This window comes from Phyllobates terribilis, unplaced genomic scaffold (genome assembly GCF_046119375.1).
Source record: "Phyllobates terribilis strain yellow unplaced genomic scaffold, ASM4611937v1 Scaffold_9__5_contigs__length_417890890, whole genome shotgun sequence".
NCBI classification, from domain to species: domain Eukaryota; kingdom Metazoa; phylum Chordata; class Amphibia; order Anura; family Dendrobatidae; genus Phyllobates; species Phyllobates terribilis.
Window position 1 is genome coordinate 415242634 of NW_027362769.1, and position 22635 is coordinate 415265268.

At 59.5% G+C, this 22635-nt stretch overlaps 1 protein-coding gene across 1 annotated transcript; it reads right to left on the reverse strand.

Moving 5' to 3' along the window:
* Positions 1 to 1002: 1002 nt before the first annotated feature.
* On the reverse strand, positions 1003 to 21119 carry FBRS (fibrosin). Its single transcript, XM_073649057.1, has 19 exons — positions 20585 to 21119; positions 18125 to 18265; positions 15850 to 15924; positions 15624 to 15659; positions 15515 to 15544; positions 15368 to 15416; positions 12442 to 12679; positions 12131 to 12363; positions 11885 to 12048; positions 11652 to 11705; positions 6284 to 6379; positions 6134 to 6199; positions 3728 to 3751; positions 3443 to 3514; positions 2846 to 2963; positions 2698 to 2766; positions 2202 to 2285; positions 1934 to 2111; positions 1003 to 1861 (listed from the first exon to the last, which is right to left on the reverse strand). Exons 1-19 carry the CDS (start codon positions 20840 to 20842, stop codon positions 1216 to 1218), a joined length of 2631 nt encoding a protein of 876 aa, XP_073505158.1. The 5' UTR covers positions 20843 to 21119; the 3' UTR covers positions 1003 to 1215.
* Positions 21120 to 22635: the final 1516 nt, after the last annotated feature.

Consider the following 22635-nt stretch of genomic DNA (forward strand, 5'->3'; position numbering starts at 1 on the left):
TGTGGCTTCATGTCCTGATGTTTTCAGAGTAGGGCGAGGATGACATTTCTGGGGTCACGGCTCGCTTTGCAGCAGATCTGCTTCATGTCCTGATGCTTTCAGAGTAGGGCGAGGATGACATTTCTGGGGTCACGGCTCGCTTTGCACGCTGTGGCTTCATGTCCTGATGCTTTCAGAGTAGGGCGAGGATGACATTTCTGGGGTCACGGCTCGCTTTGCAGCAGATCTGCTTCATGTCCTGATGTTTTCAGAGTAGGGCGAGGATGACATTTCTGGGGTCACGGCTCGCTTTGCACGCTGTGGCTTCATGTCCTGATGCTTTCAGAGTAGGGCGAGGATGACATTTCTGGGGTCACGGCTCGCTTTGCATGCTGTGGCTTCATGTCCTGATGCTTTCAGAGTAGGGCGAGGATGACATTTCTGGGGTCACGGCTCGCTTTGCACGCTGTGGCTTCATGTCCTGATGTTTTCAGAGTAGGGCGAGGATGACATTTCTGGGGTCACGGCTCGCTTTGCACGCTGTGGCTTCATGTCCTGATGCTTTCAGAGTAGGGCGAGGATGACATTTCTGGGGTCACGGCTCGCTTTGCACGCTGTGGCTTCATGTCCTGATGCTTTCAGAGTAGGGCGAGGATGACATTTCTGGGGTCACGGCTCGCTTTGCATGCTGTGGCTTCATGTCCTGATGCTTTCAGAGTAGGGCGAGGATGACATTTCTGGGGTCACGGCTCGCTTTGCACGCTGTGGCTTCATGTCCTGATGTTTTCAGAGTAGGGCGAGGATGACATTTCTGGGGTCACGGCTCGCTTTGCATGCTGTGGCTTCATGTCCTGATGTTTTCAGAGTAGGGCGAGGATGACATTTCTGGGGTCACGGCTCGCTTTGCACGCTGTGGCTTCATGTTCATACACTCCCCAGTAATACACAACCTCTACAAGGGTGCTGTATAAGGGAGGAGGGTAGCAGAAAAATGCCGTCAACCTTTGGAAGACACGACCATCATTGACAGTTGTGGGGAAAAGTTTTATTGGCGTCAGTGACAGAGCTGTTCGCTTTCAAGCCCTGCAGACTCTCAAATCAGAGAAACCTGGAACAGGAATGGGCACCAGGAAACACAGCCATTAAAATCACATTATACATAAAAAAAAAAATGTACAAAAGCCCAGGTCATGGAGGTGGAATATATAAATACGCACGGGGGAGACTACAGAAGTCCTATCTACAGTCTCTGTCTTTGAAAAGGAGATCCCTACGGGGAGGGGACCCTGGGCGTGATGTGGAGATTAGGGGAGGAGGGGCACTTAGGAGGTTGATTGGAGGAGTTTTGGTGAGAAGTCCAGCCCCAGAGTGGTGGTACAGCGCACTCAACATGGATGGAGCAGCAGGCTGCATGGCCACATGAGGAGCCAGACCATAAATACGCGCCCGTTCATAGTCTTCACGCAGAATATGAGCCCGCTCTTCGCGCTGCTCATAAAGGCGTTGTGGAGGCGTAGGAGGAAGGCGAAGAGGAGGTGGATCCGCTCTACGGTACACATCTCTCCAGGCTTCAAGTGCATTAGGGTACTGCTCTCCCAGAAAAGCCCCACGAAGCCGTTCAAATGGGGGAGATGGATGTGTCAAATGAAGACCAGGCAGCGGGGAGCGCACGACTTCAAAGGTAAGTACCTCCGGCTCCTCCTTCACTTTGACTTTAGTAGGATGGTCTGGTGTAAGACGAGGCTTGGTGTCAGAGCTGCTTCCTGGCCTGATGGCAATATACGGAGACAGAGTACGAGACGAACTATGCTCCTCGTTCCCGGGCAAACGTGTGGTACTAAGAGGAGAGACCCGAGGTGTCAAGCGGGAATATAGAAGATCCCTGTAAGGAAATGTACAATTAAAGTGCATGTGTAATGAAGAGTGACAGTAAGAGTCGTGAGCAAGCCCTTACCGCTCCTTCTCGTCTTTTATGAGTGTCCCCTGTGGCTCCATGTCCCCAACTTTGCCACAGACCTGAGAGGGAGGTGGAGGGAAGGCTGTTGTGCGATGCAGCCGGCTCCAATGCTCATGGGGGCTGGGGTAGCCGTGAGCTGGGGGGACTTCCTTCTGGTTAAATATCGTTGAAGAATCTAAGACAAATTCACATTGACATTTTATTTTAAAAAGGACCAAGTAACGAGCGAGTCCCAAATAAGGGGAGAAGGCTCATTCACACTTACTGAACGAGGGGCTACCCAGTCCACCGAAAGCACCATTTGTCAAGGAGGCGAGTGCAGATAGTCCAGGAGCCCTTAAGAAATGATCTAAAACAAAAACCGTATCTGGGTCAGTGCTATTCAGATGATGCTCGGCCTCCATGATACAGACGAGATAACGAACGTGTAACAGGCCGGGCCCAAACTTTACATCCAACGAACGATTAGGCGCTGTCCACCACGGCAAGTCAAAAATCCCAGATCATTTCATCAGTGGTCGATGCCGGGAAACCAGCGAAGTTCAACTACCCGGGCACTGAACTGCAGGTATAGCGACGCCGCGGGGTGTGAAGAGTGAAGAGGACGTCTCACTGCTTCACTGAAATCCCCGAGACCACCGACGTAATGGTGATGAGATGGGTAACGTGCACTTTAACTCCAAGCCCAGACCATGTAGAGGAGACTGACAGGACTTTGGTCCTAAAGTAGGAGAAAAGGGGTATTCGTACATGAAACTTACCAGAGGGTGCAGCCTGTGACAGAAAGGTGGCTGAAGGAGCGACCTGGAACTGCACAGGGGTGCGAGCACCTTAAAAGAGAAGAGACATGTAATCAGCGGATGAGGACGAAGAGATCGCCAGAAAACCACCAGTCCCCAAACCAATTACCAGTCATGAGAGAGGAAGGTCGAGCAAGCTCATGCGTGGAGGGCAGAGGACTAAGTCCTGAGTTCAAGCAGAGGAAGTCACTACGTAATTCAGGCTTGTGATGACTTCCATGTGCGAGCTGTGGGGAGACAAGAACAGTCCCACGTGAAATGAGGACAACAGACATTCGAGCCAACACGCGCCCAATCACAGGCTGGGGAGGAAAATTACTCTTAAAATTAGGACACACAATCATCAATGAGCGAAGATGTAGAAGACAATCGTTGGGGGTAACGGCCATATTGGATGCAGTGCTCGCGTGGCATAATGGCATACAAGCCCTGGGACACCCAGTGCCAATGCAGGAGGGGGGGGGGTCTAATATTTTAATATTATATTGAAGTAGGGGCTGATATAGAAGTGGACAACCCTCTACTTGCAGATCACCGATCAATCCGTGGTAAAACCCGGCCACCAATTGTGCGTATAAGAAGTGAGCGACACGGGGCGCAGGAAAGACGTTTCTGTGCAAAGTGACTTATGTTATCCATCATTAAACTCAATAACAAGAAACAATTCAGCCCCCAAACCGCAAAAGACAGAGGGGCGAGACTGTACCTTCATCCTCTCCTGGTGGCGTAGGATCATATATGCCACGCGCACATGCATGGCGCACCAGCGGCCCGACCTCTGCAACACAAACACACCGTCACAAACCAAAGACTCAGACTCTGCTGCCATTCACCCCTCAATCATGAGCGCAGTACCCCAGACTAGACTGACGCCCCCATGAGGAACATGGACCTGAAGGAGACAGTCCCGGGGACAGTGGGGCAAGGACACAGCTCAGACGTCTACGTGCCGCCACTAACTACATCCACACAAATGGACGCCAACACTTACCCTCGGCTTGAATTGTTCAGTCATCTGAAAAAGAAGGGAGAAAAAATATCAAGTGGCTGGGAAATCGCGCATCCCGGATTTGGCCGAAATGTCCTTCTAAACGGTCGTGAAGGCTTCTACACAACCCTAAAAGATAGTCTTCCAACATGACTGACCTCACATATTTCAGGGTGCACTCCCATCGTCATCTCATCTACACAGACGCAGCACCCGTCCCCAGAGCAGCCAATCACATCCCCTCTACACAGACGCAGCACCCGTCCCCAGAGCAGCCAATCACATCCCCTCTGCACAGACGCAGCACCCGTACCCAGAGCAGCCAATCACATCCCCTCTATACAGACGCAGCACCCGTCCCCAGAGCAGCCAATCACATCTCCTCTATACAGACGCAGCACAAGTCCCCAGAGCAGCCAATCACATCTCCTCTATACAGACGCAGCACAAGTCCCCAGAGCAGCCAATCATATCTCCTCTACACAGACGCAGCACCCGTCCCCAGAGCAGCCAATCACATCCCCTCTATACAGACGCAGCACCCGTCCCCAGAGCAGCCAATCACATCTCCTCTACACAGAAACAGCACCCGTCCCCAGAGCAGACAATCACATCTCCTCTACACAGACGCAGTACCCGTCCCCAGAGAAGCCAATCACAGCTCCTCTATACAGACGCAGTACCCGTCCCCGGAGCAGCCAATCACATCCCCTCTACACAGACGCAGCACCCGTCCCCGGAGCAGCCAATCACATCCCCTCTATACAGACGCAGCACCCGTCCCCGGAGCAGCCAATCACATCCCCTCTACACAGACGCAGCACCCATTCGCAGAGCAGCCAATCACATCCCTTCTATACAAAGGCGCACCAGTCTGCAGAGCAGCCAATCACATCCCCTCTATACATACGCAGCACCCGTCCCCAGAGCAGCCAATCACATCCCCTCTATACATACGCAGCACCCGTCCCCGGAGCAGCCAATCACATCCCCTCTACACAGACGCAGCACCAGTCCCCGGAGCAGCCAATCACATCTCCTCTATACAGACGCAGCACCCGTCCCCGGAGCAGCCAATCACATCTCCTCTATACAGACGCAGCACCCTTCCCCGGAGCAGCCAATCACATCTCCTCTATACAGACGCAGCACCCGTCCTTGGAGCAGCCAATCACATCTCCTCTATACAGATGCCACACCCGTCCTCAGAGCAGCCAATCACATCCCCTCTACACAGACGCAGCACCCATTCGCAGAGCAGCCAATCACATCCCCTCTATACAAAGGCACACCAGTCTGCAGAGCAGCCAATCACATCCCCTCTATACATACGCAGCACCCGTCCCTGGAGCAGCCAATCACATCTCCTCTACACAGACGCAGCACCCGTACCCGGAGCAGCCAATCACATCTCCTCTATACAGACGCAGCACCAGTCTCCGGAGCAGCCAATCACATGTCCTCTACACAGACGCAGCACCCGTCCCCGGAGCAGCCAATCACATCCCCTCTACACAGACTCAGCACCCGTCCCCGGAGCAGCCAATCACATCCCCTCTACACAGACTCAGCACCCGTCCCCGGAGCAGCCAATCACATCCCCTCTACACAGACGCAGCACCCGTCCCCGGATCAGCAAATCACATCCCCTCTACACAGACGCAGCACCCGTCCCCGGAGCAGCCAATCACATCCCCTCTATACAGACGCAGCACCCGTCCCCGGAGCAGCCAATCACATCCCCTCTATACAGACGCAGCACCCGTCCCCGGAGCAGCCAATCACATCCCCTCTATACAGACGCAGCACCCGTCCCCGGAGCAGCCAATCACATCCCCTCTATACAGACGGTGCACCCGTCCCCGGAGCAGCCAATCACATCCCCTCTATACAGACACAGCACCCGTCCCCGGAGCAGCCAATCACATCCCCTCTACAGAGACGCAGCACCCGTCCCCGAAGCAGCCAATCACATCCCCTCTATACAGACGCAGCACCAGTTCCCGGAGCAGCCAATCACATCCCCTCTACACAGACGGTGCACCCGTCCCCAGAGCAGCCAATCACATCCCCTCTATACAGACGCAGCACCCGTCCCCGGAGCAGCCAATCACATCCCCTCTACAGAGACGCAGCACCCGTCCCCGGAGCAGCCAATCACATCCCCTCTATACAGACACAGCACCCGTCCCCGGAGCAGCCAATCACATCCCCTCTAGACAGACGCAGCACCCGTCCCCGGAGCAGCCAATCACATCCCCTCTACACAGACGCAGCACCCGTCCCCGGAGCAGCCAATCACATCCCCTCTATACAGACGCAGCACCCGTCCCCGGAGCAGCCAATCACATCCCTTCTATACAGAGAGCGCGCCGGTCTCATCTCCCCTCGGCCATCTGGATTACTCACCTGAGGGGCTTTGTGGGGTAGTGGTGTGGGCACAGAGCATCGTGAGGCCGGCTCAGAACTTGTGCTCTGTAATACATGTGGGAAGTTAGTAACTCCAGAGAAACCGTATACAAAGCACAAATCCACCGCCAAAATACCCTACCAGCTCACCTTGGGCTGAAATGCTCCCTGTAGAGATCCAAATGAGACGCTCGGAGGTAGAACTGGGGGTAGTGCAGTAATTACCGGAGAGAAAGGAGGAAAAAACTGGAAAACAGAAAAATATTCAACTATGAAGAGAACCCGCAAAGACACAATTAAGATGACAACGTGAAAAGGGGGAGAGGAGAAACCAGCGACGAGGAGAAACCAAGCGACGGGCAGCGACGAGGAGAAACCACGCGACGGGCAGCGACAAGGAGAAAGCAGCGACGAGGAGAAACCACGCGACGGGCAGCGACGAGGAGAAACCACGCGACGGGCAGCGACGAGGAGAAACCAGCGACGGGCAGCGACGAGGAGAAACCAGCGACGGGCAGCGACGAGGAGAAACCAGCGACGGGCAGCGACGAGGAGAAACCAGCGACGGGCAGCGACGAGGAGAAACCAGCGACGGGCAGCGACGAGGAGAAACCAGCGACGGGCAGCGACGAGGAGAAACCAGCGACGGGCAGCGACGAGGAGAAACCAGCGACGGGCAGCGACGAGGAGAAACCAGCGACAGGCAGCGACGAGGAGAAACCAGCGACAGGCAGCGACGAGGAGAAACCAGCGACAGGCAGCGACGAGGAGAAACCAGCGACAGGCAGCGACGAGGAGAAACCAGCGACAGGCAGCGACGAGGAGAAACCAGCGACAGGCAGCGACGAGGAGAAACCAGCGACAGGCAGCGACGAGGAGAAACCAGCGACAGGCAGCGACGAGGAGAAACCAGCGACAGGCAGCGACGAGGAGAAACCAGCGACAGGCAGCGACGAGGAGAAACCAGCGACAGGCAGCGACGAGGAGAAACCAGCGACAGGCAGCGACGAGGAGAAACCAGCGACAGGCAGCGACGAGGAGAAACCAGCGACAGGCAGCGACGAGGAGAAACCAGCGACAGGCAGCGACGAGGAGAAACCAGCGACAGGCAGCGACGAGGAGAAACCAGCGACAGGCAGCGACGAGGAGAAACCAGCGACAGGCAGCGACGAGGAGAAACCAGCGACAGGCAGCGACGAGGAGAAACCAGCGACAGGCAGCGACGAGGAGAAACCAGCGACAGGCAGCGACGAGGAGAAACCAGCGACAGGCAGCGACGAGGAGAAACCAGCGACAGGCAGCGACGAGGAGAAACCAGCGACAGGCAGCGACGAGGAGAAACCAGCGACAGGCAGCGACGAGGAGAAACCAGCGACAGGCAGCGACGAGGAGAAACCAGCGACAGGCAGCGACGAGGAGAAACCAGCGACAGGCAGCGACGAGGAGAAACCAGCGACAGGCAGCGACGAGGAGAAACCAGCGACAGGCAGCGACGAGGAGAAACCAGCGACAGGCAGCGACGAGGAGAAACCAGCGACAGGCAGCGACGAGGAGAAACCAGCGACAGGCAGCGACGAGGAGAAACCAGCGACAGGCAGCGACGAGGAGAAACCAGCGACAGGCAGCGACGAGGAGAAACCAGCGACAGGCAGCGACGAGGAGAAACCAGCGACAGGCAGCGACGAGGAGAAACCAGCGACAGGCAGCGACGAGGAGAAACCAGCGACAGGCAGCGACGAGGAGAAACCAGCGACAGGCAGCGACGAGGAGAAACCAGCGACAGGCAGCGACGAGGAGAAACCAGCGACAGGCAGCGACGAGGAGAAACCAGCGACAGGCAGCGACGAGGAGAAACCAGCGACAGGCAGCGACGAGGAGAAACCAGCGACAGGCAGCGACGAGGAGAAACCAGCGACAGGCAGCGACGAGGAGAAACCAGCGACAGGCAGCGACGAGGAGAAACCAGCGACAGGCAGCGACGAGGAGAAACCAGCGACAGGCAGCGACGAGGAGAAACCAGCGACAGGCAGCGACGAGGAGAAACCAGCGACAGGCAGCGACGAGGAGAAACCAGCGACAGGCAGCGACGAGGAGAAACCAGCGACAGGCAGCGACGAGGAGAAACCAGCGACAGGCAGCGACGAGGAGAAACCAGCGACAGGCAGCGACGAGGAGAAACCAGCGACAGGCAGCGACGAGGAGAAACCAGCGACAGGCAGCGACGAGGAGAAACCAGCGACAGGCAGCGACGAGGAGAAACCAGCGACAGGCAGCGACGAGGAGAAACCAGCGACAGGCAGCGACGAGGAGAAACCAGCGACAGGCAGCGACGAGGAGAAACCAGCGACAGGCAGCGACGAGGAGAAACCAGCGACAGGCAGCGACGAGGAGAAACCAGCGACAGGCAGCGACGAGGAGAAACCAGCGACAGGCAGCGACGAGGAGAAACCAGCGACAGGCAGCGACGAGGAGAAACCAGCGACAGGCAGCGACGAGGAGAAACCAGCGACAGGCAGCGACGAGGAGAAACCAGCGACAGGCAGCGACGAGGAGAAACCAGCGACAGGCAGCGACGAGGAGAAACCAGCGACAGGCAGCGACGAGGAGAAACCAGCGACAGGCAGCGACGAGGAGAAACCAGCGACAGGCAGCGACGAGGAGAAACCAGCGACAGGCAGCGACGAGGAGAAACCAGCGACAGGCAGCGACGAGGAGAAACCAGCGACAGGCAGCGACGAGGAGAAACCAGCGACAGGCAGCGACGAGGAGAAACCAGCGACAGGCAGCGACGAGGAGAAACCAGCGACAGGCAGCGACGAGGAGAAACCAGCGACAGGCAGCGACGAGGAGAAACCAGCGACAGGCAGCGACGAGGAGAAACCAGCGACAGGCAGCGACGAGGAGAAACCAGCGACAGGCAGCGACGAGGAGAAACCAGCGACAGGCAGCGACGAGGAGAAACCAGCGACAGGCAGCGACGAGGAGAAACCAGCGACAGGCAGCGACGAGGAGAAACCAGCGACAGGCAGCGACGAGGAGAAACCAGCGACAGGCAGCGACGAGGAGAAACCAGCGACAGGCAGCGACGAGGAGAAACCAGCGACAGGCAGCGACGAGGAGAAACCAGCGACAGGCAGCGACGAGGAGAAACCAGCGACAGGCAGCGACGAGGAGAAACCAGCGACAGGCAGCGACGAGGAGAAACCAGCGACAGGCAGCGACGAGGAGAAACCAGCGACAGGCAGCGACGAGGAGAAACCAGCGACAGGCAGCGACGAGGAGAAACCAGCGACAGGCAGCGACGAGGAGAAACCAGCGACAGGCAGCGACGAGGAGAAACCAGCGACAGGCAGCGACGAGGAGAAACCAGCGACAGGCAGCGACGAGGAGAAACCAGCGACAGGCAGCGACGAGGAGAAACCAGCGACAGGCAGCGACGAGGAGAAACCAGCGACAGGCAGCGACGAGGAGAAACCAGCGACAGACAGCGACGAGGAGAAACCAGCGACAGACAGCGACGAGGAGAAACCAGCGACAGACAGCGACGAGGAGAAACCAGCGACAGACAGCGACGAGGAGAAACCAGCGACAGACAGCGACGAGGAGAAACCAGCGACAGACAGCGACGAGGAGAAACCAGCGACAGACAGCGACGAGGAGAAACCAGCGACAGGCAGTAAAGAGGAGAAACCAGCGACAGGCAGTAAAGAGGAGAAACCAGCGACAGGCAGTAAAGAGGAGAAACCAGCGACAGGCAGTAAAGAGGAGAAACCAGCGACAGGCAGTAAAGAGGAGAAACCAGCGACAGGCAGTAAAGAGGAGAAACCAGCGACAGGCAGTAAAGAGGAGAAACCAGCGACAGGCAGTAAAGAGGAGAAACCAGCGACAGGCAGTAAAGAGGAGAAACCAGCGACAGGCAGTAAAGAGGAGAAACCAGCGACAGGCAGTAAAGAGGAGAAACCAGCGACAGGCAGTAAAGAGGAGAAACCAGCGACAGGCAGTAAAGAGGAGAAACCAGCGACAGGCAGTAAAGAGGAGAAACCAGCGACAGGCAGTAAAGAGGAGAAACCAGCGACAGGCAGTAAAGAGGAGAAACCAGCGACAGGCAGTAAAGAGGAGAAACCAGCGACAGGCAGTAAAGAGGAGAAACCAGCGACAGGCAGTAAAGAGGAGAAACCAGCGACAGGCAGTAAAGAGGAGAAACCAGCGACAGGCAGTAAAGAGGAGAAACCAGCGACAGGCAGTAAAGAGGAGAAACCAGCGACAGGCAGTAAAGAGGAGAAACCAGCGACAGGCAGTAAAGAGGAGAAACCAGCGACAGGCAGTAAAGAGGAGAAACCAGCGACAGGCAGTAAAGAGGAGAAACCAGCGACAGGCAGTAAAGAGGAGAAACCAGCGACAGGCAGTAAAGAGGAGAAACCAGCGACAGGCAGTAAAGAGGAGAAACCAGCGACAGGCAGTAAAGAGGAGAAACCAGCGACAGGCAGTAAAGAGGAGAAACCAGCGACAGGCAGTAAAGAGGAGAAACCAGCGACAGGCAGTAAAGAGGAGAAACCAGCGACAGGCAGTAAAGAGGAGAAACCAGCGACAGGCAGTAAAGAGGAGAAACCAGCGACAGGCAGTAAAGAGGAGAAACCAGCGACAGGCAGCGACGAGGAGAAACCAGCGACAGGCAGCGACGAGGAGAAACCAGCGACAGGCAGCGACGAGGAGAAACCAGCGACAGGCAGCGACGAGGAGAAACCAGCGACAGGCAGCGACGAGGAGAAACCAGCGACAGGCAGCGACGAGGAGAAACCAGCGACAGGCAGCGACGAGGAGAAACCAGCGACAGGCAGCGACGAGGAGAAACCAGCGACAGGCAGCGACGAGGAGAAACCAGCGACAGGCAGCGACGAGGAGAAACCAGCGACAGGCAGCGACGAGGAGAAACCAGCGACAGGCAGCGACGAGGAGAAACCAGCGACAGGCAGCGACGAGGAGAAACCAGCGACAGGCAGCGACGAGGAGAAACCAGCGACAGGCAGCGACGAGGAGAAACCAGCGACAGGCAGCGACGAGGAGAAACCAGCGACAGACAGTAAAGAGGAGAAACCAGCGACAGACAGCAAAGAGGAGAAACCAGCGACAGACAGTAAAGAGGAGAAACCAGCGACAGACAGTAAAGAGGAGAAACCAGCGACAGACAGTAAAGAGGAGAAACCAGCGACATACAGTAAAGAGGAGAAACCAGCGACATACAGTAAAGAGGAGAAACCAGCGACAGACAGCGACAAGGAGAAACCACACGACAGACAGTAAAGAGGAGAAACCAGCGACAGACAGTAAAGAGGAGAAACCAGCGACAGACAGTAAAGAGGAGAAACCAGCGACAGACAGTAAAGAGGAGAAACCAGCGACAGACAGTAAAGAGGAGAAACCAGCGACAGACAGCAAAGAGGAGAAACCAGCGACAGGCAGCGACGAGGAGAAACCACACGACAGACAGCAAAGAGGAGAAAGCTGAAGAGACGCTTACAGAGCTTGGATTCTGCCTGTACAGACTTTCTATTTTACCCGGATATTTTTCATACTGTAAAGAAAGCAAAATAAAAGTGGTTAGAAGGTTGTATAAATGGCGCGTGTACCACACAGAGGTCATTGCATCTAACCCAGAAGCCAGGACGCAGCACTAAGGACAGACGGCACAGGTGAGAGGGGCTGGAGGGCGCAGCGGAGCCCATGGACACACGATGGAGGTTGTGGACTCACGTTGTGGGGGTAGGGTGTGAAGTGCTGGTGTGTGTGCTGGTGAGTGTGCTGATGGTTGTGCTGGTGGAACTGGTACATGGGTCTGACTGCAGCACCGATCTCAGATGTGCTCCCAGGAGCCGCCAGGAATCGCGATCCCATTTCTTGTCCAATAAGATTATGCTCTAGAATAAATAAGAGAGCAGAGAACATTACACCCACCGCAATGGCATCAGGTTTACACCCCATGGCAGGAGGCCCACTCACCGGATAACACAGCCGAAGATGGATGACCAGGGACCTGCTGAAGTGGTGGTGGGGGAGGAAGGGCTTGAGCAGGGGCAAATAGGTTCATATGGTGATGGGAGGGAGGACGCACAACAGACGGGGGGGTGGAAGGTGCCGTGTGGACAGGGAGAGAAATGGATGGAGTTGTAGCTCTCTGAGACAGCGGTGGGATCGGAGCAGGCATTTGTTTGGGGACAGCACTCCTGCTGGAACTGAAAAAAGAAAAAGTAAGATGTCAGATCAGACATGTACAGGGAGAAAGTCATCCAGAAACCCCTGCAGCCCGTTACCTCCTAGCCCTGGGGGCCACACTCGGAGACGGTGGTGGCGTCGGCTGGACGGGCACAGGCTCCACTTTGGGGGATGCACTGGGTAGATCCTGTGATATGGCAATAGGTGTAGGGGGTCGTGGGGGTGAAACAAACTCAACCTCCGGCTCCTGGCTCCTCTTCTCACAACTTCTCCCCAAACCAGAAATTTGGGAAAGAACTGTCAACTTTAGCCGACCTCCAGAAAAGGGAGGAGAAGCTGAAGAAGTAAAAAACTGCAGTTGTTAAAAAGTCAAAACTGAAATAAAAGCGAGTGATGTGCAGAATATCATAGGGTACACGACATGCCACAGTTCAGACTTGGTCTATAACCCCGGAGATGATCATGATTCAGCCTCGTCTGCTGCCTCCTCTCCATCTCGGTGAAGAGCTTCAGGGATCGGCAGCGTCGCCGGGGACTGGATGACATTAGGGTAAAGAGCCAAGTCAGTACAGATATCACTTACAGGGAGTGTCAGCACAGAATGACTGTTCAGACCAAGCACAGGCGCCCGGTGCACCACGACGCGGCCAAACAGTTCACGGCAAGTTCCCACCTCCTCGTATTGTATAAAGCCAGAGCTGGGGGATATAAAGGGCTTGTCAAGCAGGTGGGAAGGGGTATAGACCTGCCCCACAATGCGCCGAGCACCTGGACTTGGTTTGAACAGTCATCCGTACTGACAATCTCCTTACGAGAACGGCCCTGCGGAGCTTTCCTTGAACTAGAGGGGCACGGTCCTTTCTCCAGACAATAGTGACACATTCCTCTAAGAATCAGGCAAATCAAACAGATGCTGAAGTGCCCCCTCCAGAAACCAGGCAGCCACTGCTGTGCCGGTGCCCGGAGCCCATCGGGATGCCAGGCCGTACAGCAAGGAACCTCAGCCGGGCCACACAGCAAGGGACCTCAGCCGGGCCACACAGCAAGGGACCTCAGCCGGGCCACACAGCAAGGGACCTCAGCCGGGCCATGCTTGCACGGGCATTGCTTCCAGGAACACTTTGGAGCTGGGAGTGAGATCCTTATAAGGAATGTACAAGCCCCCGTTTAATGTAATTCTCGCTCCTGAACATTTCCCATTCAGGGAAAGAGGGAATGAAATATGAAAAATGGACTTTCTGATCCTGCCATGGTATTGGTGAGAGGGTGAGCGCACACGTCCCATCACTAATGCAGATGTATGTAGATTACACTGCCGAGAGCCAGCGACTTGAAGGAAAGATGATCTGTCACTTGTTAAAAAAAAAAATGAGATAAATACGTGACTTATAATCTAAATCAGCCAGACGGTTAGATTTGTTAAGCCAAGGGAAATACACTATTGTGTTTGTGTTGACTTGTGAATGTATGTGGTATGGCTGGTCAAGAAGGACAGATCAGTATTTGTGTAACCCTGATTGTTGTCTCCTCTTGGCTCTGAAACGATGTTTGTTCCTATGCTAATTGCATATTATACTAAAGCCCGCTAATTGTTGATTTAAAGAGCCCCCTGCTATACCAACTATGTAAATTGATTAGCTCAATCAATGAGACGTTAGAGAGCCCTGCACCTTTACCTCTGACCTGTGCCTGATGACCTTAGCCACATATGTAAATATAAAAAAAGGGTTTTTCTATCCAGCAGGATAGAAAGAGAATTGAAAGAGACTTTCCAAGGAGAAATGAAAGATCAGACTCTCTCAGACCATCAGCTTGGAAGCATGGCTTTATCCAAAGAGACACAGATTTGGATTCTACATGATTCCAGCCTAAGGGTATACGGCCCTGACTGGAAAGATACATATGTGCTCCATTGACCATCAGAGAGCCCATGGATACATTTGGGGAAACAAGGTTGGGATGATGAGGTCACCTGGCCCCATGGATATGTTGTTTGGGGTTGCCAGGTGGGACCCTCCAGTCACCTGGAACCCATGAAGACATTCGGAGAAGCCAGACTGGGACCAGCCGATCATCTGGCCCGATGGAAACTCTCGGAGAGGCCGGGGTGGGACCCTCGGGTCTCCTGGCCTTGTACCTCGATGGACTGTCAGCTTCCTAAGCTCGCCGCTACCTCCTCTCTGTGGGGGCCCGCTAAAAGCGGGGGGCCACTGGTTGAGTTAGTTGGCCCTGGAAGTTCCAAAGTCGCAGCTGTTCTATCCCAGGCAGGCGGAGAAGGAAGGGTGAGACTGTGTAATGTTGTACCATCTTGGGTATTTGCTGGGACTGTTCTATGTGTTTATTGTCCGCTTTGTGGTTCAATAAAGTATTGCCGCGCGGTTTTACCCCCACCCTGTGTTGTCTGAGTAGCGTTACGCCTAAGGAAGACCCTGGGTCTTCACAAATACCTTGCAAAACATCCCAGAAATCTGCAGATTTTTTCCGTTTTGCGTAGCGCCACTCCATTGCAGATATGTTCACATCTGTTACTTTTGGAGCGCAGCATTGGAAATTTCTGATTGTAGTGCAACTGGGCGTTTCGTCAGCTCCTTCTCCGGGGTGTGCGCCTTCACCAGTCTCCCCCAGATGCTGCCAATCACAGCTTGTCAGCTGATCTAACAGTCTCAGATGTTGTTGAACTGTGACTGGCAGTGTCTGGGAGAGAGGGGTGAAGGCGCACGCCCTGGAGAAGACTGACTGTTCCTCAGTTGCACCACAAGCAGAGATTTACCATACTGTGCTCTAAAACCAACAAATGTGAACATATCCGTCTGCAACAGAGAAACGTATCACAAAACGGAAAAAAGTAACAGAATCAGGGGAGAGCTGGGAAGTGACAGTTCCTCTAGAAGCAGCTACAGTCCAATGACAGGGAGTGGGGGCTCCACTTTTATCTGGCTAAGCAGTGATGCCCCCCAACAGTCACAGGGACATCGATCTACAAGCAGCAATGTGTGAGAGCCTCTTGGCAGAAGGAGATCATACCTGTACTTGTAGAAATCGTGAAGGACACAGCCAGGTCATCACTGCGAACCTGCAAAAAAGAGAAGACACAAAGAAAATCACCAAATCCACCAAGCAGGAGACAACGCGGACTACGAACAAAGGAGATGGACGAGCCGCCATTACTACCTGCTCCTCGGAGCTGCTCTCAGCATCGCACTGAAAAAGAGAAAAGCCGACAGTCACAAGGATAGAAACCCCCGGAAACAAAGACCGGGACGGACGGTTATCTACTCACTATGTATCCAGCATCCAGGCCGCAGCGCAGGCAATCCTGAAAAAGCACACCAAGATATGACTGAGCCGCGCCGCCCACAGACAGCGCCGCCCACGGACAGCCAGCGCCGACCACAGACAGCGCCGACCACAGACAGACAGCCAGCGCCGCCCACAGACAGACAGCCAGCGCCGCCCACGGACAGCGCCGCCCACGGACAGCGCCGCCCACGGACAGTACCACTCACCTGCGTGGTGCCATATTCAGGAGCGGAGACCCGAGCGCACGAGGTAATAGTGCCAACCCCACAGCAGCGCCGCTTCTGCAGAAGAAAGTTACAGAAACATTGCTGGAGATAGCCCAGGGGGAGGCGAGCCGGGGGCCCAAGGGGGAGGCGAGCCAGGGGCCCAAGGGGGAGGCGAGCCGGGGGCCCAGGGGGAGGCGAGCCGGGGGCCCAAGGGGGAGGCGAGCCGGGGGCCCAAGGGGGAGGCGAGCCGGGGGCCCAAGGGGGAGGCGAGCCCGGAGTCCAGGGGGAGGCGAGCCGGGGGCCCAAGGGGGAGGCGAGCCAGGGGCCCAGGGGGAGGCGAGCCAGGGGCCCAAGGGGTAGGCGAGCCAGGGGCCCAAAGGGAAGGCGAGCCCGGAGCCCAGGGGGAGGCGAGCCAGGGGCCCAAGGGGGAGGCGAGCCCGGAGTCCAGGGGGAGGCGAGCCGGGGGCCCAAGGGGGAGGCGAGCCAGGGGCCCAAGGGGGAGGCGAGCCAGGGGCCCCAAGGGGGAGGCGAGCCAGGGGCCCAAGGGGGAGGCGAGCCAGGGGCCCCAAGGGGGAGGCGAGCCAGGGGCCCAAGGGGGAGGCGAGCCAGGGGCCCAAGGGGGAGGCGAGCCAGGGGCCCAAGGGGGAGGCGAGCCCGGAGCCCAGGGGGGAGGCGAGCCCGGGGCCCAAGGGGGAGGCGAGCCAGGGGCCCAAGGTGGAGGCGAGCCCGGAGCCACTCATATGAAGAGATAGTAGTAAAGTTGAACTTGTTTAGCTTAAAGACTAGTGATGAGCGAGCGTGCATCGGGGTGCTCGGGTACGCATCGAGTATTGAGCATGACGCTTGAGCACCCGCGAGTCCCCACCCCGCATGTTTCACGGCTGTTAGCCAACATGGCTATGGCATTACCGAGTATGGCAGGCAATCCCAGCATGTGGAATGGAGACATCGATATGTATAATAAACGTGCTCAGTGCAGAGGTCGGCACAGATTCCTTCCATAGACCTTACACAGGAGCAGACTACACATTACAGGAAAAGAAAGGCGATTCCAGCAGCGAAACAGGAAAGGGTTCTCTACAGTCAGAGCAGTCAGACCGTGGATGCCGACCACAAGAGGTAGAGATGGCCGACGCGACAACCGCCGCATACAGGGGGCCGGCGCGACAACCGCCGCATACAGGGGGCCGGCGCGACAACCGCCGCATACAGGGGGCCGGCGCGACAACCGCCGCATACAGGGGGCCGGCGCGACAACAGCCGCATACAGGGGGCCGGCGCGACAACAGCCGCATACAGGGGGCCGGCGCGACAACAGCCGCATACAGGGGGCCGGCGCGACAACAGCCGCATACAGGGGGCCGGCGCGACAACAGCCGCATACAGGGGGCCGGCGCGACAACAGCCGCATACAGGGGGCCGGCGCGACAACAGCCGCATACAGGGGGCCGGAGCGACAACAGCCGCATACAGGGGGCCGGAGCGACAACAGCCGCATACAGGGGGCCGGAGCGACAACAGCCGCATACAGGGGGCCGGAGCGACAACAGCCGCATACAGGGGGCCGGAGCGACAACAGCCGCATACAGGGGGCCGGAGCGACAACAGCCGCATACAGGGGGCCGGCGCGACAACAGCCGCATACAGGGGGCCGGCGCGACAACAGCCGCATACAGGGGGCCGGCGCGACAACAGCCGCATACAGGGGGCTGGCGCGACAACAGCTGCATACAGGGGGCCGGCGCGACAACAGCTGCATACAGGGGCAGAGGCTTCTCACAACACAGCAAATTGTAGAACTGCAGGACTAAGTTCAGACTGCACCCCCTCCACGTACCCAAGCCCCGGTATCACCACAGCACTGAGTGTGACTGCACCCCCTCCACGTACCCAAGCCCCGGTATCACCACAGCACTGAGTGTGACTGCACCCCCTCCACGTACCCAAGCCCCGGTATCACCACAGCACTGAGTGTGACTGCACCCCCTCCACGTACCCAAGCCCCGGTATCACCACAGCACTGAGTGTGACTGCACCCCCTCCACGTACCCAAGCCCCGGTATCACCACAGCACTGAGTGTGACTGCACCCCCTCCACGTACCCAAGCCCCGGTATCACCACAGCACTCAGTGCGACTGCTGAAAGTAGAAAAGCAGGAGTCATCCATGGCAGCAGATTCCTCCAGTCACCTCTCCCCAGAGCTGCTCGGGTGGGCGTCCACCTGTGTGGAGCAGAGGGGGGGGTGTTGTCCACGTTTGGAAGCCATTCACCTACCTGGCCCTTGTGCGCCGGCTCAGCAGCGGGATTCTCACTGGCTCCTGGGTCCTCAGAGCTGCCATCACTCCTCTTTCTCTTTCCTGGGGGTCTATTTCTGTACGGTTCTTCCAGAGGGGCAGAGTCCATGGAGAAGTCTCTCTACAGGAAGAGACAGGGTGGGAAGAAGAGACGTGAGCACAGAGCCAGAACTAGGGAGCCGGTCCTATCAGTGCCAAGGAGGCTGTGTGACCCCCGCCCTGCCCCTCCGTCTTGGCACTCTGCCTCCCCCCAGCTCTGCCGCCCCTCCATCCTGGCACTCAGCCGCCCCCCAGCTCTGCCGCCCCTCCGTCCTGGCACTCTGCCGCCCCTCCGTCCTGGCACTCTGCCGCCCCTCCGTCCTGGCACTCTGCCGCCCCCCAGCTCTGCCACCCCTTCGTCCTGGAACTCTGCCGCCCCTCCGTCCTGGCACTGTGCCGCCCCCCAGCTCTGCCGCCCCTCCGTCCTGGCACTGTGCCGCCCCCCAGCTCTGCCGTCCCTCCGTCCTGGCACTCTGCCGCCCCCCAGCTCTGCCGTCCCTCCGTCCTGGCACTGTGCCGCCCCTCCGTCCTGGCACTGTGCCGCCCCCCAGCTCTGCCACCCCTTCGTCCTGGAACTCTGCCGCCCCCCAGCTCTGCCGCCCCTCCGTCCTGGCACTGTGCCGACCCCCAGCTCTGCCGCCCCTCCGTCCTGGCACTCTGCCGCCCCCCAGCTCTGCCGCCCCTCCGTCCTGGCACTTTGCTGCCCCCCTGTCCTGACACTCTGCCGCCCCCCAGCTCTGCCACCCCTCCGTCCTGGCACTCTGCCGCCCCCCAGCTCTGCCGCCCCTCCGTCCTGGCACTCTTCCGCCCCCCAGCTCTGTCGCCCCTCCGTCCTGGCACTGTGCCGCCCCCCAGCTCTGTCGCCCCTCCGTCCTGGCACTCTGCCGCCCCCCAGCTCTGCCGCCCCTCCGTCCTGGCACTCTGCCGACCCCCAGCTCTGCCGCCCCTCCGTCCTGGCACTCTGCCGACCCCCAGCTCTGCCGCCCCTCCGTCCTGGCACTCTGCCGACCCCCAGCTCTGCCGCCCCTCCGTCCTGGCACTCTGCCGACCCCCAGCTCTGCCGCCCCTCCGTCCTGGCACTCTGCCGACCCCCAGCTCTGCCGCCCCTCCGTCCTGGCACTCTGCCGACCCCCAGCTCTGCCGCCCCTCCGCCCTGGCACTCTGCCGCCCCTCCGCCCTGCCCCTCCGTCCTGGCACTCTGCCGCCCCCCAGCTCTGCCCCTCCGCCCTGGCACTGTGACGCCCCCCAGCTCTGCCGCCCCTCCGCCCTGGCACTGTGACGCCCCCCAGCTCTGCCGCCCCTCCGCCCTGGCACTGTGCCGCCCCCCAGCTCTGCCGCCCCTCCGCCCTGGCACTGTGCCGCCCCCCAGCTCTGCCGCCCCTCCGCCCTGGCACTGTGCCGCCCCCCAGCTCTGCCGCCCCTCCGCCCTGGCACTGTGCCGCCCCCCAGCTCGGCCACCCCTCCGCCCTGGCACTGTGCCGCCCCCCAGCTCTGCCGCCCCTCCGCCCTGGCACTGTGCCGCCCCCCAGCTCTGCCGCCCCTCCGCCCCCCAGCTCTGCCGCCCCTCCGCCCTGGCACTCTGCCGCCCCCCAGCTTTGCCGCCCCTCCGCCCTGGCACTCTGCCGCCCCCCAGCTCTGCCGCCCCTCTGCCCTGGCACTCTGCCGCCCCCCAGCTCGGCCGCCCCTCCGCCCTGGCACTGTGCCGCCCCCCAGCTCTGCCGCCCCTCCGCCCCCCAGCTCTGCCGCCCCTCCGCCCTGGCACTCTGCCGCCCCCCAGCTCTGCCGCCCCTCTGCCCTGGCACTCTGCCGCCCCCCAGCTCGGCCGCCCCTCCGCCCTGGCACTGTGCCGCCCCCCAGCTCTGCCGCCCCTCCGCCCCCCAGCTCTGCCGCCCCTCCGCCCTGGCACTCTGCCGCCCCCCAGCTCGGCCGCCCCTCCGCCCTGGCACTCTGCCGCCCCCCAGCTCGGCCGCCCCTCCGCCCTGGCACTCTGCCGCCCCCCAGCTCGGCCGCCCCTCCGCCCTGGCACTCTGCCGCCCCCCAGCTCTGCCGCCCCTCCGCCCTGGCACTCTGCCGCCCCCCAGCTCGGCCGCCCCTCCGCCCTGGCACTCTGCCGCCCCCCAGCTCGGCCACCCCTCCGCCCTGGCACTCTGCCGCCCCCCAGCTCGGCCGCCCCTCCGCCCTGGCACTCTGCAGCCCCCCAGCTCGGCCGCCCCTCCGTCCTGGCACTCTGCCGCCCCCCAGCTCTGCCCCTCCGTCCTGGCACTCTGCCGCCCCCCAGCTCTGCCCCTCCATCCTGGCACTCTGCCGCCCCCCAGCTCTGCCCCTCCATCCTGGCACTCTGCCGCCCCCCGTCCTGGCACTCTGCTGCCCACCGCCCATAACCTGCAGCAGCTCCCGTCACCTGCATGGCCTCCAGGCTGCCATAGCTGCTGATACAGAAGCCGTCGATCAGGTCCTCCTCCCGCACTGCGCCACTCTCGTCTCCTCGCTTCCGCCTCTTTTTCTTGCGCTGTGGGCGTGGCCAGACTGCGGGCTCAGGGCTTGAAGACAAGGAGTTGGCGGGTGAAGGGCCTCTCTGCCGGTCTCTTTGGGCCTTTGAACGTCTGCGTGGGAGACGGGGCCCGGGGCGGCTCCTTGGAATATGGGCCGGGGCCTCCATATTGGGGTTTTATCCCCCGGGGTGCAGCATATCTCCGCACCACACCCGCTTCCTCCTCGCACCAGACTCTTCCCGTGTTCTCAGAAATTCAGTGTAATGACCCAGAAGGTGAGGGACGAAGGCCCCAAGACATCGGGGGTCACAGCGAGGGCAGAGGCCGAGGGAGAGGGGAGTCTGGGGGGCACAGGGACATCCCTATACCATCACCATGAGAAATGGGGGGCAGGGGGACAACCGAGGGGAGATGGGGGCAGAGAGGACCCCAGTGATGGAGGGGAGAGGGGGGGACCTCAGTTATGGAGGGGAGAGGGGGGGACCTCAGTGATGGAGGGGAGAGGGGGGGACCTCAGTGATATTGGGGGGGGGGCCTCAGTGATGTTGGGGGGAGGGGAACTCAGTGATGTTGGGGGGGAGAGGGGGGAACTCAGTGATGTTGGGGGGGGAGAGGGGGGAACTCAGTGATGTTGGGGGGGAGAGGGGGGAACTCAGTGATGTTGGGGGGGGAGAGGGGGGAACTCAGTGATGTTGGGGGGGGAGAGGGGGGAACTCAGTGATGTTGGGGGGGGAGAGGGGGGAAACTCAGTGATGATGGAGGGGAGAGGGGGGGACCTCAGTGATGATGGAGGGGAGAGGGGGGGGGACCTCAGTGATGATGGAGGGGTGAGGGGGGGGGACCTCAGTGATGATGGAGGGGTGAGGGGGGGACCTCAGTGGTGTTGGGGTGGAGGGGGGACCTCCGTGGTGTTGGGGGGGACCTCAGTGGTGTTGGGGGGGAGGGGGGATCTCACTGATGTTGGGGGGGACCTCACTGATGTTGGGGGGAGGGGGGACCTCACTGATGTTGGTGGGGAGGGGGGACCTCAGTGGTGTTGGGGGGAGGGGGGACCTCAGTGGTGTTGGGGGGAGGGGGGACCTCAGTGGTGTTGGGGGGGACCTCAATGATGTTGGGGGGAGGGGGGACCTCAGTGGTGTTGGGGGGACCTCACTGGCGTTGGGGGGAGGGGGGACCTCAGTGGTGTTGGGGGGAGGGGGGGATCTGTGATGTTGGGGGGACCTCACTGGCGTTGGGTGGAGGGGGGACCTCAGTGGTGTTGGGGGGAGGACCTCACTGATGTTGGGGGGACCTCACTGGCGTTGGGTGGAGGGGGGACCTCACTGGCGTTGGGTGGAGGGGGGACCTCAGTGGTGTTGGGGGGAGGACCTCACTGATGTTGGGGGGGACCTCACTGGCGTTGGGGGGAGGGGGGACCTCAGTGGTGTTGGGGGGGGATCTGTGATGTTGGGGGGACCTCGCTAGTGTTGGGGGGAGGGGGGACCTCAGTGGTGTTGGGGGGAGGACCTCACTGATGTTGGGGGGGGAGGGGGGACCTCAGTGGTGTTGGGGGGGGACCTCACTGATGTTGGGGGGGAGGGGGGACCTCAGTGGTGTTGGGGGGAGGGGGGATCTGTGACGTTGGGGGGACCTCGCTGGTGTTGGGGGGAGGGGGGACCTCAGTGGTGTTGGGGGGAGGACCTCACTGATGTTGGGGGGGAGGGGGGACCTCACTGATGTTGGGGGGGAGGGGGGGGATCTGTGACGTTGGGGGGACCTCAATGGTGTTGGGGGGGGACCTCACTGGTGTTGGGGGAGGGGAGATCTGTGACGTTGGGGGGGCCTCACTGATGTTGGTGGGGGGCCTCAGTAACGGGGCCTCTGCGCTGGGCCCTGTATCCGGGCCTGATGGCTCGGTGTCGGTCAGACGCCGCGGTTCCGGCTCCTCGCTTTCAGTCTGCGATTTTCGCCTTCCCTGAGC

Coding starts and splice junctions, on each gene's coding strand:
- FBRS (XM_073649057.1), bottom strand. CDS start 20,842: ATGGAGGCCCCGGCCCATATTCCAAGGAGCCGCCCCGGGCCCCGTCTC. Junction 15,660..15,849: donor CTGAATATGGCACCACGCAG/GTGAGTGGTACT, acceptor GTGCTTTTTCAG/GATTGCCTGCGCTGCGGCCT. Junction 12,680..15,367: donor CACGATTTCTACAAGTACAG/GTATGATCTCCT, acceptor TTACTTCTTCAG/CTTCTCCTCCCTTTTCTGGA.